The sequence below is a fragment of the Solea solea genome, chromosome 16 (genome assembly GCF_958295425.1).
Source record: "Solea solea chromosome 16, fSolSol10.1, whole genome shotgun sequence".
Classification (NCBI taxonomy): Eukaryota; Metazoa; Chordata; class Actinopteri; order Pleuronectiformes; family Soleidae; genus Solea; species Solea solea.
The window spans coordinates 25598072-25614390 of record NC_081149.1 but is presented as its reverse complement, the minus strand read 5'-3'; the positions used below and the strand labels follow the sequence as shown (position 1 = coordinate 25614390).

General features: G+C 43.1%; 1 protein-coding gene across 2 annotated transcripts in view; it reads left to right on the top strand.

Annotated features, from left to right (window-relative positions):
* septin12 (septin 12) overlaps nt 1-16319 on the top strand; it is a 47873-nt gene that overhangs the window by 10253 nt on the left and 21301 nt on the right. Inside the window, exon 2 of one of the 2 annotated variants that reach the window (XM_058652694.1) lies at nt 1969-3513. In XM_058652694.1, the coding sequence (XP_058508677.1) occupies nt 1969-3513 (1545 nt within the window). Of the gene's footprint in view, nt 1-1968; nt 3514-14148; nt 14194-16319 lie in introns of those variants that run through there. The other variant, XM_058652697.1, reaches the window with a different exon arrangement.

The window sequence follows — 16319 nt, the reverse complement described above, 5'->3', positions numbered from 1 at the left end:
ATAGAAGCAGAAGTGGAACTTTCTAAACAACAGTTTTGTCTAGTTTTTGGCCTGTTTTGAGTCTGAAAGTGTTATTTTAGAAGTATTTTAGCCAGATGGCAGATTTATTTTCATTTCCTTTCAGAGAGTATTGGCTAACGTTCTGTTGTGAGTGGCTGGCGAGCGCTGTGGATCATTTCTCATAGACATTTAGAATTGATATAAATGTTCGATTGATTGCGATTAATCGCGAGTTAACTATGACATTAATGCGATTTTCATGGTTGGACAGCACTACTTTACTTTATGTGACACAAACACACCGGATCCTCGTCAGCCACCAAACACAGGAACGTCAGCACGTTCTTTGCTGCTTATGCTCGCTGTAACCGTGTGGTCACATGGACACTTGAAATGTTCTTCTTTTTAAAAATAGAATTTATAAATCTTTTAAATGTGTTCTATGTTTACATCTGTTATGTTCTACCCTTAATTGAAAGCACAGTGTAATCGCCCTCATTTACTCATTCAGTTGTCCAGCACCAATCATCACAATTCCAATACTTACAATTGCTAATTGTATGGGTCAATACTGCTTGACCCCATTTGCCCCCGCAGCCCTCAACACACACATGCACACAAGCGTGTTTGTGGAAAAAAGAGCGATTGAGGAGGCGTTTGTGAAAGCTGAGGATTTAGGTCTGCAGAGCTGAGAGAGCCGAGGGGATCGGCATAGACCAAACACACACACACACACACACACACACACACACACACACACACACAGGAGTGCAGCAGGGCAGAGACAGGACACATCACTACCTCTGTAATTATTTCCCCAGTGTTTGACTGTGTGCTCCAAATCACCTGATACCAGGTTTCCTTATCTTTAATACGGAGGGCAGGTTCACACTTGTAGCCTCAGCTAACACAGCCCTCCACACCAATACACACACACATACACACACACACACACACTCGTCCCCAGCCTGCCTGGAGCCTACAGGGTGCTAGTTAATTACTCTGCTGAAGTAGTAATTAACTAGGACTAGGAAGACTAAAGTGACTGAAACTGAGCGTCCAACTGTTTGTTTATGAATATACATATATATACACTTGTGTATATATATGTACACGTTCATATATATATATACTGTATATATATATATATATATATATATATATATGTATGTGTATATACATATATATACACAAGTGTATATATATGTATACATATATATGCAACAAAGCATCCTGCCGGTCCTTCTGATGGTGTGTCCTGTTGCCGTGGTTTGTTTGTGTCACATGAAACCCCCAGTGGATGTCCGACCTCATTCCACCCTTTGTGTTTATGTGATGTGTGTGTGTGTGTGTGTGTGTGTGTGTGTGTGTGTACAGTGGAAGATTCCAGGTGTACGTCTAAAGACTGAACTAATGTCTTAAAAAAGAAGCAGACTCACAGTCGTGCGGCTGCTGATGACTATAATTAAGTCAAACTAAGCTTGTATCATCTCTTAGTAATTTAAACATTGTATTATCCCGGTTTATTGACGTGAGATCACTAACCTTAAAGCATGCAGGTTAAGAACGAGCATGAATCAGGTGATCAGATAAACTACCACAAACCACCAGGTTAGTGCAACTTGAATGTCAAAGGTTCATGATAAAAATCATTGCAGTTTACAAATCATGATCCTTCAACAGATGAGAGAACAAGGCATTTTCCTCCATTTGGTGGAAGGAGAAGAATCTCTGGTGATGTGTTGATTCAGTGAGCGCAGGAAAGAGCACCTGAAGTTTAGGATAAGATACTGTATATTTGATCAATGGTGGATTATTTTAGATGTTCCTCACTGTCTGACAGAACATACTGTATGTGCCTCTAGTTCAACAAATAGACAGCATCAAAAATAACATATAATATGTTGTACTTAAATGAAACACTGACATGTTCTTACCGTTTCGTTTCATCTGTCTTCACACACACAGCTCTGAAGAGATCCTTTGATACTGAAGATGTGGACGACATACCATCCTCCTCGGCTTCCCCCATCTCCACACCTGTTTCCCCTTCTTCCTCCCGTTTCTTCCTCAATCACAACAAAGCCACTGAGGGGCATGGAGGCGAGGGGCAGTTGTCTTCATTAGCTTTCAGCAACAACAACAACAACAGCCTGGGCTCTACAGCACACCACTCCTACATAAGTCTGAGTTCCAATCCCAGTCCAGTACTGAAATCCCGTGCAGTAGTCAGCAGCCTGTCCTTTAACAGAGGTACCACGAACAAGCCAGCCATCCACCAAAATGGCTCCTCTGTGGCCAGAGCGTCATCCTTCAAGAGCAGGTTGAATCCCAACAGTTACTCCATGTTGTCTGGGCCTGGCAGTGACAATGACAGCCTCCACAGCTCCACATCCAGCCTGGAGTACTCTGGGGGTGCACTACCTCCTAAAAGGCTTGGGTCATATTCCAGTCCACCATTTCAGGCAGAGTACCAGCAAACCCAGCCCCAACTCACACAGCATCCAGGGGGAGATGGCAACATAATATTTGACCACAACCTGAAGAAGTTTTCTTCCCATGGGAGTGTTTTTCACACTGAGATGGACCCAGGGTCAGGGACGATGTTCGGTATTCCACAACCTCAGGGGATGAACCATGGGTCTATGCACATCCTAGACCTCCAAATTCGTGATGGAGGAGGAGGAGGAATATTGGGAATGAAAAGAGGAGGAGGCAGGGTATCTCCAGGTTTGAGGTATGCCAATGCTAATGCAAACTGGAATGGTCATCTTCATAATCACAATCCCTTTCCGGGGGAAGCCTACCAGCAGCAGAGCCAGCAGCAGAGCCAGCAGCAATGCCCCAAGGTCCTCAAGTCTCCCCAACTTAAGGTTAAGGAAACCCCACGTCTCAACAAGTTTCCTCTGGATCTGGACAGCTTAGTAAGCAGCCCAGCAACAAGATCTTCTCCCAAGCACCAAGGAGTGTCCATGAAGCCCACCCCTCCTGTGCCTCCTCCAAGGAGCACAAGTGGTTTCCAGCACCACACCAGCCCAACACCCACTTCAGCCAGTCCATCAGCCTCTCTCTGCAGCCTGGACAGTTCTTCTGACACCCTCCCACTTTCCCACCACAGTCCTATTCTGCCTCTCTCCCCATGTTCTCCAACACCTTCACAAAGATCAATCCCTATCCCAGACATGGGCTGCTCTCCTGTGCACCTCACTCAAATCCACAGTCCTCGCGTGGAGATTCACCCAAGGGCCCAAACTGTCCAGATGGTTCCCAGACTGCTTAGCCCAAACACCTCCTCAAGGCCCTCGAACTCCAGAGCTTTGGAGGATGGAGCAGGTGATGCCAAAGACAGTGTTGGTTCAATCTTACAGAGGATTGCCTCGTTCTCTCGAGCTGTTGATGCCGACGCCACAGACGCAGCTGTGACCCAGAGTAATGGTCAGTGGTCATCTGCAGTTGGGCGTCCTGCTATGACCATACCCATGGCCTCAAGGAAACAAGGCAAGAGTCTTGAAGGTAAGGTGGTTTTACCGTGTTCTTTAAAAAGCTGTGTATGTGTGTGCCGTGTGTTTTATGAGACAATCCTAAAAAGGGCTGGTGGGATTTTAGAGGTAAGCTAATAACAAATAGCAAACATACACAAAAAAGTTAGATGGAATCAGGAGTGGTCAGGATGGCCTCTGATAGACCGCCAAACCGCCCTTTGTCAGCTGAGATTGGCACAACACCCACTCCTGTGGAGGATACAGCAGTAGAACATGGATGGATGGATATCAGTAATGTTTTTTTTTGTTTTTTTGCAGTAATGTAACACATCTGCAATATATATAATATATATACACCAGAGATTTGAATCAGTCTATGGTAGTAGTGGGCAGACACACACATACATTTGGTGACCTCTAGTATATGTTTATGCCAATAATCCATCATATGCACTGATGTTACAGGAATCATGGCTTATTATGTGTTATTATACAAACAAATACATTGATTATATATCTGTTTGTTATCAGCAAACATAACAAGCATCCATCTGTCTGAACATGCTACAGGAAGCTCTGTTGGTGCCTGGAAACTTTGGCTCCAGGAACATGGAAAACATGTTATGAAACACTTGTCACACAATTCTAGTTTCCATTTGTGTGTGTGTGTGTGTGTGTGTGTGTGTTGTCTCTTTCAGACCTTTTCTGGGATCAACACCAACCTCTTTAGTCCTTTTTAGTCCTTATAACCAACGTAACCAAAACCTGGTCCTGATGAGGCAGATCCTCATTTCTGAGGAACAGGTTAAATTTAGGGTTAAGGTTTAAATTGTGGTGAGGTTAGACATTAACTGGTGATGGTTAAGGTTAGGGATAAGGCTTTGTTCAGGCTGTCCAAATGAATGGTGTCAGTACAGTGCCCCGAGAAGTATAGCTTCACAAACCTGAAACTCAATACTACAGGAAACAGATTCAATAGGTGTGCCAGCTGTGAACCTTGACTCAGCTACACATGAGAAGGAAGCTACATGTCATCGTTTGTCACACACACACACACACACACACACACACACACATGTTTGTGCAGCTATTCTTTTTAGGACACGGCATTGACTTCCACTCATTTGGACAGCCTAATCAAAGCATTATTCTTAACCTTAACCATAACCAGTTAATGCCTAACATTAACCTTAACCTAACCACAATTAAAAGTTTAGCCCTAAAAATAAGCAGTTCCTTAGAAATGAGATTGTTCGTCGTTAAGACCAGGTTTCGGTCTGCATGGGGACGACTGGTCCTTACGAGGTTCGTGTTAATATCAGAATAGGTCCTAAGGAAGTAACAAATGAACGCTGTCATTGACACGTTAACATACCGCATTAAACACACATGTGAGGGGAACACGTCCGTCATCAGGAGGGAGGGTTTGTTGGTAAAAGGCCAGCTGTGCAATCACATGTTGTTATTTTACCATGGATTGATGGGATGTTCTGCCTGGTTTTACTCCAACTTTAATGTCAGTTGATGAGATGCTGGGATGCCAATCACAGAGCTTTGTGATTGGTTCCCTCAAACACCTATTCTCCAAAGGTGTTCTCCATTGTCGATCACACCAAAGAATCAACCTGACGCCTTTTCATGGTGATCCAGCTTTGAGTTCTGTCATCTGGATTACATGGTCTTCACATGTGCGTTCTGAGTGTCCTTCAGTCAGGAGAGGTTTGAGAGGAGCGCAGGGATTAAGTCCAAGGGTTCAATCGAAGTTCCTCTCAGTAATAAAAACAAAAGCCACTGCAGTTGCACTTCTTTCAGTGCTTCCTTTCACTGTCTGAGCACAAACATGCAGGACGTGGATATGACAGGAGAGAAAACTACATGTAAATATGTACAAGTGAACAACTGAGTGAGGGGTCGAGCGACGACTACATGTCTGTTCAGTCGGACCAGAGTCGGACTTAAGTTGGCCTGGCCTCTCTGTGCAGGTGCCAAAGTCTGCCAGCAGGTTGGTTTTCCATTACAATATAGTACCTCTTCAACGTGGGCGGGGTCATCCCAGCTGCATGAAACTGCCCTGACTTTGTTTTATACGTGACTTGTAAAGCAGTTGTTTTCGACGTACTGAATCATTAGAATCAGATGTGTTCAGTACTTCCTCCGTCTGACTCTGGGATACAGCAGCAGGGTTTGTGATGAAGCTCGTCGCTCGTTGTTAAATACACCAGACTTCTCTGTTCAATATTGAGGCTTTAGACATTGTCGTGCTAAATGTTGGAGATTAATGGAAGTTTTCAGGGCGTTTCAGTCGTTTTCATCGTTTTCATTGATCCACAGTTCAGCATTGAGTTCTTTGTTAAACGTAGAAAATAAGAATTCAGAAAAGAAATGAGGTTCCTGAGTAAGAGCGCTTTTCAAAGTTCATTCAGTAGAGTTGTGGTGCACCAGGTTCACCCCGTCATTTTCACACACACACACACTGTGACTCTGTGAACGTGCAGCTGTATTTTTGGCAGCAGTTTGATGAGAGCGCATGTCGCCTGTGTTCAGTGTTAATAACAGGCTAATGTGCCATAATGGCTGCTCACAGTGAAATGATTGTTTTGATCTTCTTTACTTCAGCAGCAGCCGCAGGGTCTCTTCCTCTGCTGCTGCTGCTGCTGCTGCTGCTGCTGCTGCTGCTGCACAAACACAGAGGAACAAAAACAAAGAATCAAATGAAGCTTCTTGAATGTTCTCAAATGGTGACGTTAACGTCATGGTCATTGTACTGAATACACACACGTATTGTTCTGTGTGTTCCCATCATCTTATAATGATGTTTTCTTCATATCTGACTCTTCATCTCCTTCCCCACTCTTATCTTCTCAAACATTCCTCCATCTGTTTACCTAAGTCTTTCACGCATGACCGTCTTCATGGTTTTGAACATAGATGAGATGATGGTGAGATGCAGAGAGACAGATAAACGATAACTTATGAAGCTGGTCCTTCCCGCTCTCCTCAGCTTACAGCCGTCACTGCAGTAGACATCATTGTCCATCTGTATGCAGTATGTCTGTTTCTGGTCCAGCTTGGTCCGGTGTGCTGTTGTAGTTTTTCTAACGTCACTAGTTGTTGCAACAACATGTGAAAAAAACCGTCGTTAATAACGTGTTTAACAAAAAACACCCGGTGGAATCTCCAAGCACAGCGTGATACTAGTGAGGAAACTTTGTCCAAATGTTACCTGCAGGTTCTTTGTGAGTGTGATGAGACAGTGTAACGCTCACTGTGAGGTTTGTGTTACTTGTGACAGTCAGGGGAGTTTGGTTTGAACAATGCAGATGAAGGAAGCAGCCAATCACATGTTTTTGTGAGGGAACCTCCTCTCTGCTGCTCTCGTTTTGTCCTTCCAGCTCAGATTAGATCCCGGTTTCCTGTCCAGTTGTTTGGTTCAAGGCCCCCGAAATGTGTTTCCTGCATCGGATAAGATTAGCTGAGCCTACACACACACACACACACACACACACACACACACACACACACACCCTGGAGGACAGACAGTAATGGAGACACAAAGAGCTTGAAGGGAACGGTTTCATGTCAAATACATGAAAGATGAAAAGACTTCACATGAAAAACACGGCCTTCATCGAAGTGACGGTCAGCGAGGTGCAGGTTTTCCCCCGTCCTTCATCCTATGACAGCTGAGCTTGAATGTTCAGATATGTCACACACTCTCAGGTACTTTGAAGTCGATGTGAACATGTAGAGGAGAGGGGATGAAGAAGGAGCAGCAGAGGACAGTCCTCCCACAGGTTCCACTCGTTGTTTCAGCTCTTGCTGCTGAGGGATATCTCGTTTCATGCCTCACTGCTGTTAGAGGCTGGTTAGTACAAGTCGCAGCAGCAGCGGCAGCAGCGGCTGCGGCAGCAGCGGCAGCGGCAGCAGCAGCAGCGGCAGCAGCAGCAGCAGCAGCAGCAGCATGTTAGAGACTCCAGGGTCAGAAGAAGAACAGGTCTCATTATGGACGTGTCTCACTCACTCACTTCAGCCATGTGTGAAGGAAGACAGGTTTCTGCTGTGAGGCGCACACACACACACACACACACACACACACACACTGCTCACTGTGTGTGTGTGTGTGTGTGGCCTGCAGCATGGCTGAGCTGAGATTTGTTTTCAATCTGTATAGTTGACCTAACATGACCGCCCTTTGGCTTTGTCAATCAAAATCAGGAGGTGTGGAAACAATCCTTAGTGTTGCACACACACACAGTCACACACACACACAGTCACACACAGTCACACACTGTGGGCTGGAAGAATACACAACTTTCCTGTGCGTCATGATAAAAACATCATTACATGTCGTGGTTCAGTGAAGAATCCTCAGCATGGAGTCAGACATCAGCTAAAGGCTGTATTACTTTTCGAGGTGAATCCAATAGTCATCAGAGGTGATGAATGCAGGTCCAGACAGAATGTTCACACCCTGTTTGACCTTTCACCCTGACCAGCCCCGCCCTCATCTACATAACTGCTTTGATCCTGAATGATTATCTTGTCTCCTGGGAGATTCACACATGAGGGCAGGTCCTTGTAATGTGTTGCTTGGCCTCAGGGGGACAGCATTCACTTCTGATCCCTCTGGTTTCAAACTGACAGAGGGACAGAGGAAGGTGGAGGGAAGAGAGAAGACGAGTGACAGGGAGGGAGAAGAGATGAAGAGATGATGAGAGGCGGAGTCAGAGATCCCTCTGATTAAAGACACAGAAGTAGAACTGAGCTCATTCCCTGTGGAGTGCAGTGGGAATGGGACTCATGTTCATGTGGACTAATGGTGTCACAGCAGAGAACTGTTCATGCACTTTGACACTCACACATTCACATGAACTCGCTCTTCCTACTGATCCACAGCTGCACATGCAAAACCGTCCATGTTCTCCTCGTGTCTGCTTTGCTACTTTGTCCAGTTACTTTAACTGAGTCGCCCTCTGGTGGTCATTCAATCCATCATTACATCCACATTGGTCCTATAAGGACAACTGGAAGACCACGTCCACTTTTATAAACAGTCTGTCTGGACACTGCTCCCACCACCCCAAACAGGAAAAGTGGTTCAGGATCAGTTATTATTATTATTATTATTATTACCATTATTATTATCATCTGTATCATTATTATTGTTATTATTATTATTATTGTTATTCTTATTGTTACTATTATTATTATTGTTGTTATTATTATTATTTTTATTGTTATTTTTATTATTTTTATTATTATTATTGTTATTGTTATTTTTATTATTATTATTATTGTTATTGTTATGGTTATTGTTATTGTTATTGTTATGGTTATTGTTATTAATATTAGGGCCCGAGTCATGAACAGCAGGGGCCAAAATGGCTCCTGGCACAAAGTTGTGTGAGGAACCTGTCGTTATCCTTCAGATTATTATTATTTCCGTGGCTTTGAGCTCTTTTTTGAGGGGTTAACATAAAAATTCTTCAGGTCTGCCGAAAATGCGATATCGGCATAGTTCCTGGACCCGTTTGTTGCTCAAGGGTTCTATAGCGCCCCCTGAGGTGAAACGTGGATGAGCACACCAAGATTAAGTTGCACCGAATTTCACAAAACTTGGTGGGAAGATGTTCTAACCCAAGACAAACAACAACAGGAAGTCGGTCATTTTGAATTTGGCGTCGCTTCGTAAATGAACAAACTCATCTGAGCGTGTTTATCGTACAAAAATGTCTTTTAATAAAGTAACAATTAAGTAGTCCCCGAGCATCGTAACGTCTGGTCGTATAGCTGCACGAGAACGAGCGCTCCCACAGACCCGAGCACTTCCGTTATTGAGTACGCTTCCGTTGTCGTTTCTGCCGCTGAGAGGGGCAAACTTACTGGCCTCTTTCTCTCCTCTGTATGTTCATGATAATATCACGCAGGTTTGTTTCAGTGCATCTGTACCACACTGTGTCAGTGGAGACGCCACATAAAGTTCTATTAGTCAGCTGTTTGTGACTCATACTCACAAAAACCTTCTCATAGATGACATCACAGCAGCCTCACTTCAAAGCACACTTCATTCTTTGTACTTAATCCAAAGATTCAAACACCACAATTAACACTTTCAACGTAAATTGAAAGGTTTGAGAAGTATGTACTTGTGTACTGGGTTAGTGTGTGTGTGTGTGTGTGTGTGTGTGTGTGTGTGTGTGTGTGTGTGTGTGTGTGTGTGTGTGTGTGTGTGTGTGTGTGTGTGTGTGCGTGCGCGCGTGTGTGTGTGTGTGTGTGTTGTTTTGGGGGCCTGGGCTACACAGTACTGTACTTAAAGCCACATCAACAGGAATCTGTAAAGCTTCAGAGCCTGACTCATCTTTAATACACCCTTCAAGTGTGTGTGTGTGCGTGTGCGTGTGTGTGTGTGTGTGTGTGTGTGTGCATGCAAATGACATGTCTGTGTGTGTGTGTGTGTGTGTGTGTGTGTGTGTGTGTGTGTGCAAATGACATGTCTGTGTGTGTGTGTGTGTGTGTGTGTGCAAATGACATGTCTGTGTGTGTGTGTGTGTGCGTGTGCGTGTGTGTGTGTGCAAATGACATGTCTGTGTGTGTGTGTGTGTGTGTGCAAATGACATGTCTGTAGTAAGCTGTGCAGACTTTTGTTTCATTCCTATCTTTGTCAGTTCATCCCAACGTTTTAAGGACTTTTTAAGTGGGAAGACTAGGACTGGGTTAACACGATGAATTACTTAAAATCATAGCTTTATTTAAAGCCATAAAATGGAATAAAAGGTCACACAGGACCTCAGGTTTGGTGCAGATACGACTGTTAAAAACCAGTCTTGACGTAACGTGACATAAGTTATCTACAAGTTGGGCAGCCCTACAGGACGCATGTCTTTAGTTTGTATGTATTATCCAGGTGCCTGCATCACACACACACACGCACACACACACACACACACACACACACACACACACACACACACACGCACACACACACGCACACACAGTTTGGTGATGACTAAACTGAGGGTGAGGAAGAGAAGATAAGGGAGAGCCAGAAAGATGAAGAAATAACCCGTGTTATCAACAGACGAGTCATAAACCTACTTCTGAGTGTGTGTGTGTACATTTTGTGTATATTTGTGTGTTTATATGTGTGTACATAGTCCTGTATATTGCCACAGTCCAAAGTGTGTTTGTATGGTGTGTGTGTGTGTGTGTTTGCGTGTGTGTGTGTGTGTGGGTGGTTGCGCGTGTGTGTGTGTGTGTATGCGTGTGTGTGTGTGGTTGCGTGTGTGCATGTGTGCGTGTGCGTGTGCGTGCGCGTGTGTGTGGTTGCGTGTGTGTGTGTGCGCGCGTGTGTGTGTGGTTGCGTGTGTGCGTGTGTGTGTGTGGTTGCTTGTGTGTGTGCGCGTGTGTGTTAATTATTGGCAAGTCAGTTACCACATATCACCACTAGGACACGCCAGAGCACCATTATTTGAGAGGATTCACTGAAATGAAAATAAAACACCTATTTTCAGACATTAGGATTTTGTCCATGTGACGTCTGGTCTGAGTGCAACAGTGAGCCAGTCCTTCTTCTCATAGCAGCTCCTGGAGAAACAGCCAGTGTAACTCCTCCCTCTGTCGCTCGGCTGCTCAGGTCTGAGTTCTTTAAGCTGAAGCTTTTCTTCTATCAAACGTCTTATTTTGCAGCGAGAGAAATGTGTCTGTGCTTCTTTTTACATGAAACCAGCAATTAAGCGCTGGGAAAGTTAGCACGGCTTACATAGAAGCGAGCGGAGGCATTTATGTTTCTTCTTGTGTCTGTGGGCGTGTCTGTGGGCGTGTCTCACCGGAAAGACTTCATCGAGCGACACTCGCTGTAAACGTTTTTAAAGTACATGCATGAACGCAGATTACACACGGCAGTCACACACTGTACAACATGGAGCGCATTTATTTACATTCTCCATGTTTTTATAAATGATTTTAGATGTGAGAGTCATGAGAAACACACGGTGAAGCAGGTTTGAGTGTTTGAGTCGTCATGGAGACGAGAACGCCGCTGATGTAAATGCAGACGGTTTGTTATTAGGGCGTTTGCTTTGTCCTCAGTGTGTGGGAAACATGCTGTGATGTGCCTCCGTGTCCTTGTTGACACTGAGTTGGAATAAGCAGGTACTGCATGGAGTCTTCTGTTATGGAAATACCATCAGTAATGGAGCGGCAGACATGTCTCCAGTCTTGACATCGTGTCACTGTGGTTGCAAAACTATGCACAGAAACGAGAAACTGTTGACGTGTTGGTGTGTGTTGTTGTACGCAGATTTGTTGTGAATACTCGTTTTAGAAAGTAAGTTATAATCAGTGTGTTTTTTATCATGTCTGTCTCAGAGAGGAAACACGATGCCTGCGTTAGTCACTGCACGAGCCCAAACACGTTACTCTGTCAGTCCATTAGAAGAACATGTGACAGCCACAGAGGCTGATGCTAAAGCCTTGGTTATTATGGGATGGTTGAGAGATAAATACACAAACTCTCACATTTACTCTGTGGAAGGACGGTGCGGCCACACTGTCCTTCAGAAAAACTTACTGTATACACATATATATATATATATATATATATATATATATATATGTGTATATACATACATGTATATAATCAGTGGCGGCTGGTGACGTCTTATTTTGAGGGTATGTCAGTTTTTCAGATGGACTGTGGTAACATAGTCCAGTTACCACATATCACCATTCTCATGCCTGATACCGTCATTTTAAAAGATTCACTTAAATGATAGTAAAAATATTTTGTCTGTATTTTCAGGCGTCTATCACTTCTTTGTTAGCATAGCATTTTCCATATGTGTCCTTGTCTGTTTGTGTTTATTATTATTGTTGTTCAGAGAAATGTGTTAAGTCTGTATTACCAGTATTATATTGTCTGAATCCAGGCTTGTTCAGTGTCCAGCATCTGAAAGAGGAGGCGCCGGTCTGAGTGCAACCAGTTAGCCACTCCTTCTTCTCGTACCAGCTCCTGTCTTTCGTTTGCTGTTTTAAGGAGACGTTCGGCTGCTCAGGTCTGAGTTATATAAGCCCAAACTTTTCTTCTATCAAACAGCTTTTATTTTGCAGTGAGAGAAAGTATGTACTTGCTTACTTGGGAAGTATATACTTGAGAAATACGCTGGGAGTATATACTTGCCAAGTACAGGAGTACACAAGTATGTGGTTGTTTCTCAATACTCAAGTATGCAAGTATGTATGTATTGTTCTGCTGTTTGAATGGTGGCTGGCGCCAAGTGCTGCAGCCTCATTAGCGCCACCTACAGTGTTGATAAATGAACATATGAAATACTTTTAATAAATGCATATATATGTTGTTATTATTTTTACATTTTAAATATTTAACTTCATTTATTAATTTATTCCTATTAAAATATACAATACAAATAATACAATGTGGAAAATAGATATATGAAAGCATTGTAGAGTAGTATATATATATATATATATATATATATACACTATTCTATAAATATATAATGTGTACAAATATATACTACTCTACATATCTAATATTTACATATTATATTTAAATACAGATACAATGACCGCGCCACTTTAATATAAATGTAAAATGTATTTATATTTATATTTTAAAGTTAAAATAAATAAAAAAATTAATAATATACAAACTTTCAAACTTTCAGGTGAAAATGTTTCCATTAAAAACAAAACAACACGTCAACAACAAATCTATGGATCACACCGAGCATCTAATGACAGCGGATCATTTCATCAGGACAGGCCGAGGTCACGCAGAGGCGGAGCTTATCACCTCCGACAAACGTCGCTGCCAAACTATAAATACGTCATATCTTCATACACAAACCACATGTTTGAATTCTAAATGACTCATTTCTCGTCTCAAATGATGTTAAAACTTTGTTCCGGGACAAAGAAAAATATTTATTCCAGATTTATATTTCTATTATCTGCTGCTATGCTCCGCTGAAATGTATTCTGGGATACATGGCCATCCCAAGTACGCTTAAGTCACCTCCGATGCATACTTGGTAAAAATGGGCGGAGCGAGAACACTTCCGGGTTTAAGAACCGTCCTATATAAAAAGTGATGAATGAATCATAGAAAATAAAGTTATTCAAGTTATTGACTTCATGTCTGCATGAGAGCACATCACAGATTAGCAAAATCACTGTCAAATATAAATACACATGCATATATGTGTGTATATATACACGCATATATGTGTGTATATATACACACATACACACATATATACATGTGTATGTGTATACACATATATACAAATATGTATATATGTGTATATACGTGTATGTATACACATATATACATATGTGTACATATATGTATATACACATATATGTACACATATATGTGTATACACATATATGTGTACATATATGTGTATACACATAGAGAAAGAGAGTATATATAGCTACATCATAAGTGTTATCTCACAGTATATTGTTATTGTTGAGCCAGCAGAAGTTTTAACCAGGAAACAGTTTCCCCCACAGGTCAGGAAATGCATCATCCTCTGACACACTGATACACACTCACACACACTGGCACACACAGCCACGCCCCTTCTCTCTCACACTCACACACACACACACACACAGGCAGTGAAAGAACATCCTGCCCAGTTGTAGACATGTGTCACTGCTGACTGCAGGCGCTCCACACCAGGTAAAACCGCTCTCTCCTTCCTGTGTCAGCCCCTGTAAACACCTTCTCCCTGTGTGTTGTGTGTCCGTCAGACACTTGTGTTGTGTGTCCGTCAGACACTTGTGTTGTGTGTTGTGTGTCTGTCAGACACTTGTGTTGTGTGTTTGTCAGACACTTGTGTTGTGTGTCTGTCAGACACTTGTGTTGTGTGTTCGTCAGACACTTGTGTTGTGTGTTGTGTGTCTGTCAGACACTTGTGTTGTGTGTTTGTCAGACACTTGTGTTGTGTGTCTGTCAGACACTTGTGTTGTGTGTTTGTCAGACACTTGTGTTGTGTGTCCGTCAGACACTTGTGTTGTGTGTTTGTCAGACACCTGTGTTGTGTGTCTGTCAGACACTTGTGTTGTGTGTTTGTCAGACACTTGTGTTGTGTGTTGTGTGTCTGTCAGACACTTGTGTTGTGTGTTTGTCAGACACTTGTGTTGTGTGTCTGTCAGACACTTGTGTTGTGTGTCTGTCAGACACTTGTGTTGTGTGTTCGTCAGACACTTGTGTTGTGTGTTTGTCAGACACCTGTGTTGTGTGTCTGTCAGACACTTGTGTTGTGTGTCTGTCAGACACTTGTGTTGTGTGTTTGTCAGACACTTGTGTTGTGTGTTTGTCAGACACTTGTGTTGTGTGTTCGTCAGACACTTGTGTTGTGTGTTTGTCAGACACTTGTGTTGTGTGTTTGTCAGACACTTGTGTTGTTGTGTGTTCGTCAGACACTTGTGTTGTGTGTTTGTCAGACACTTGTGTTGTGTGTTTGTCAGACACTTGTGTTGTGTGTTTGTCAGACACTTGTGTTGTGTGTCCGTCAGACACTTGTGTTGTGTGTCCGTCAGACACTTGTGTTGTGTGTCCGTCAGACACTTGTGTTGTGTGTTTGTCAGACACTTGTGTTGTGTGTCTGTCAGACACTTGTGTTGTGTGTCCGTCAGACACTTGTGTTGTGTGTCCGTCAGACACTTGTGTTGTGTGTCCGTCAGACACTTGTGTTGTGTGTCCGTCAGACACTTGTGTTGTGTGTCCGTCAGACACTTGTGTTGTGTGTCCGTCAGACACTTGTGTTGTGTGTCCGTCAGACACTTGTGTTGTGTGTCTGTCAGACACTTGTGTTGTGTGTCTGTCAGACACTTGTGTTGTGTGTCTGTCAGACACTTGTGTTGTGTGTCTGTCAGACACTTGTGTTGTGTGTCTGTCAGACACTTGTGTTGTGTGTCCGTCAGACACTTGTGTTGTGTGTCCGTCAGACACTTGTGTTGTGTGTTTGTCAGACACTTGTGTTGTGTGTCCGTCAGACACTTGTGTTGTGTGTCTGTCAGACACTTGTGTTGTGTGTTTGTCAGACACTTGTGTTGTGTGTCCGTCAGACACTTGTGTTGTGTGTCCGTCAGACACTTGTGTTGTGTGTCTGTCAGACACTTGTGTTGTGTGTCTGTCAGACACTTGTGTTGTGTGTTCGTCAGACACTTGTGTTGTTGTGTGTTGAATGTTATTTTTTAGCGTTGCCTCTTCAGAGCTAAACATGTGAAAACTCGTTTCCTAGCTTGTCAGCTGTGCAGGCATCACAGGCATGTACAGAGAAATGAAATGGTTATTGGAAATATGAGCAGTGAACGTGTGACAGAAAATAACCCTGTCATATTTATTGTGAGACTGAAAGTGAGATCAATGATAACCTAAGTGTAGTGTTGGTTTATTGGTTTATTGTCATATGTTGGCAGAGCTCAGAAGGAAAACACTCAGGTTGGTATTCATGTGTCAAGCATGATCTCCAGTCACTATGACTACACTGTACTTGTACTGTACTTGTACTGTACTTGTACTGTACTTGTACTGAGCGCGAGCACTGAAGTGGGTTTTCCTCCAGGAGCCTCTCAGTTCAGCAGTTGGCTGGTTGTTACCATGTTGAGTTCAAAGGTTTTCTCACCATTCTTCTGTGTCCAGACTTCTTCTGTCTGTGGCAGCAGTGACTTTGTTGCCATATTCATTTTTTTGCTTCTTCTACTGAATTTCTTTCCTACAAAACGAGTCGTGACAAATCCAGCAACTTTCTGGCCAAACTGAGCTTTTTATGAAAAGTGAAGTAGAAAGTCAACAGTTCT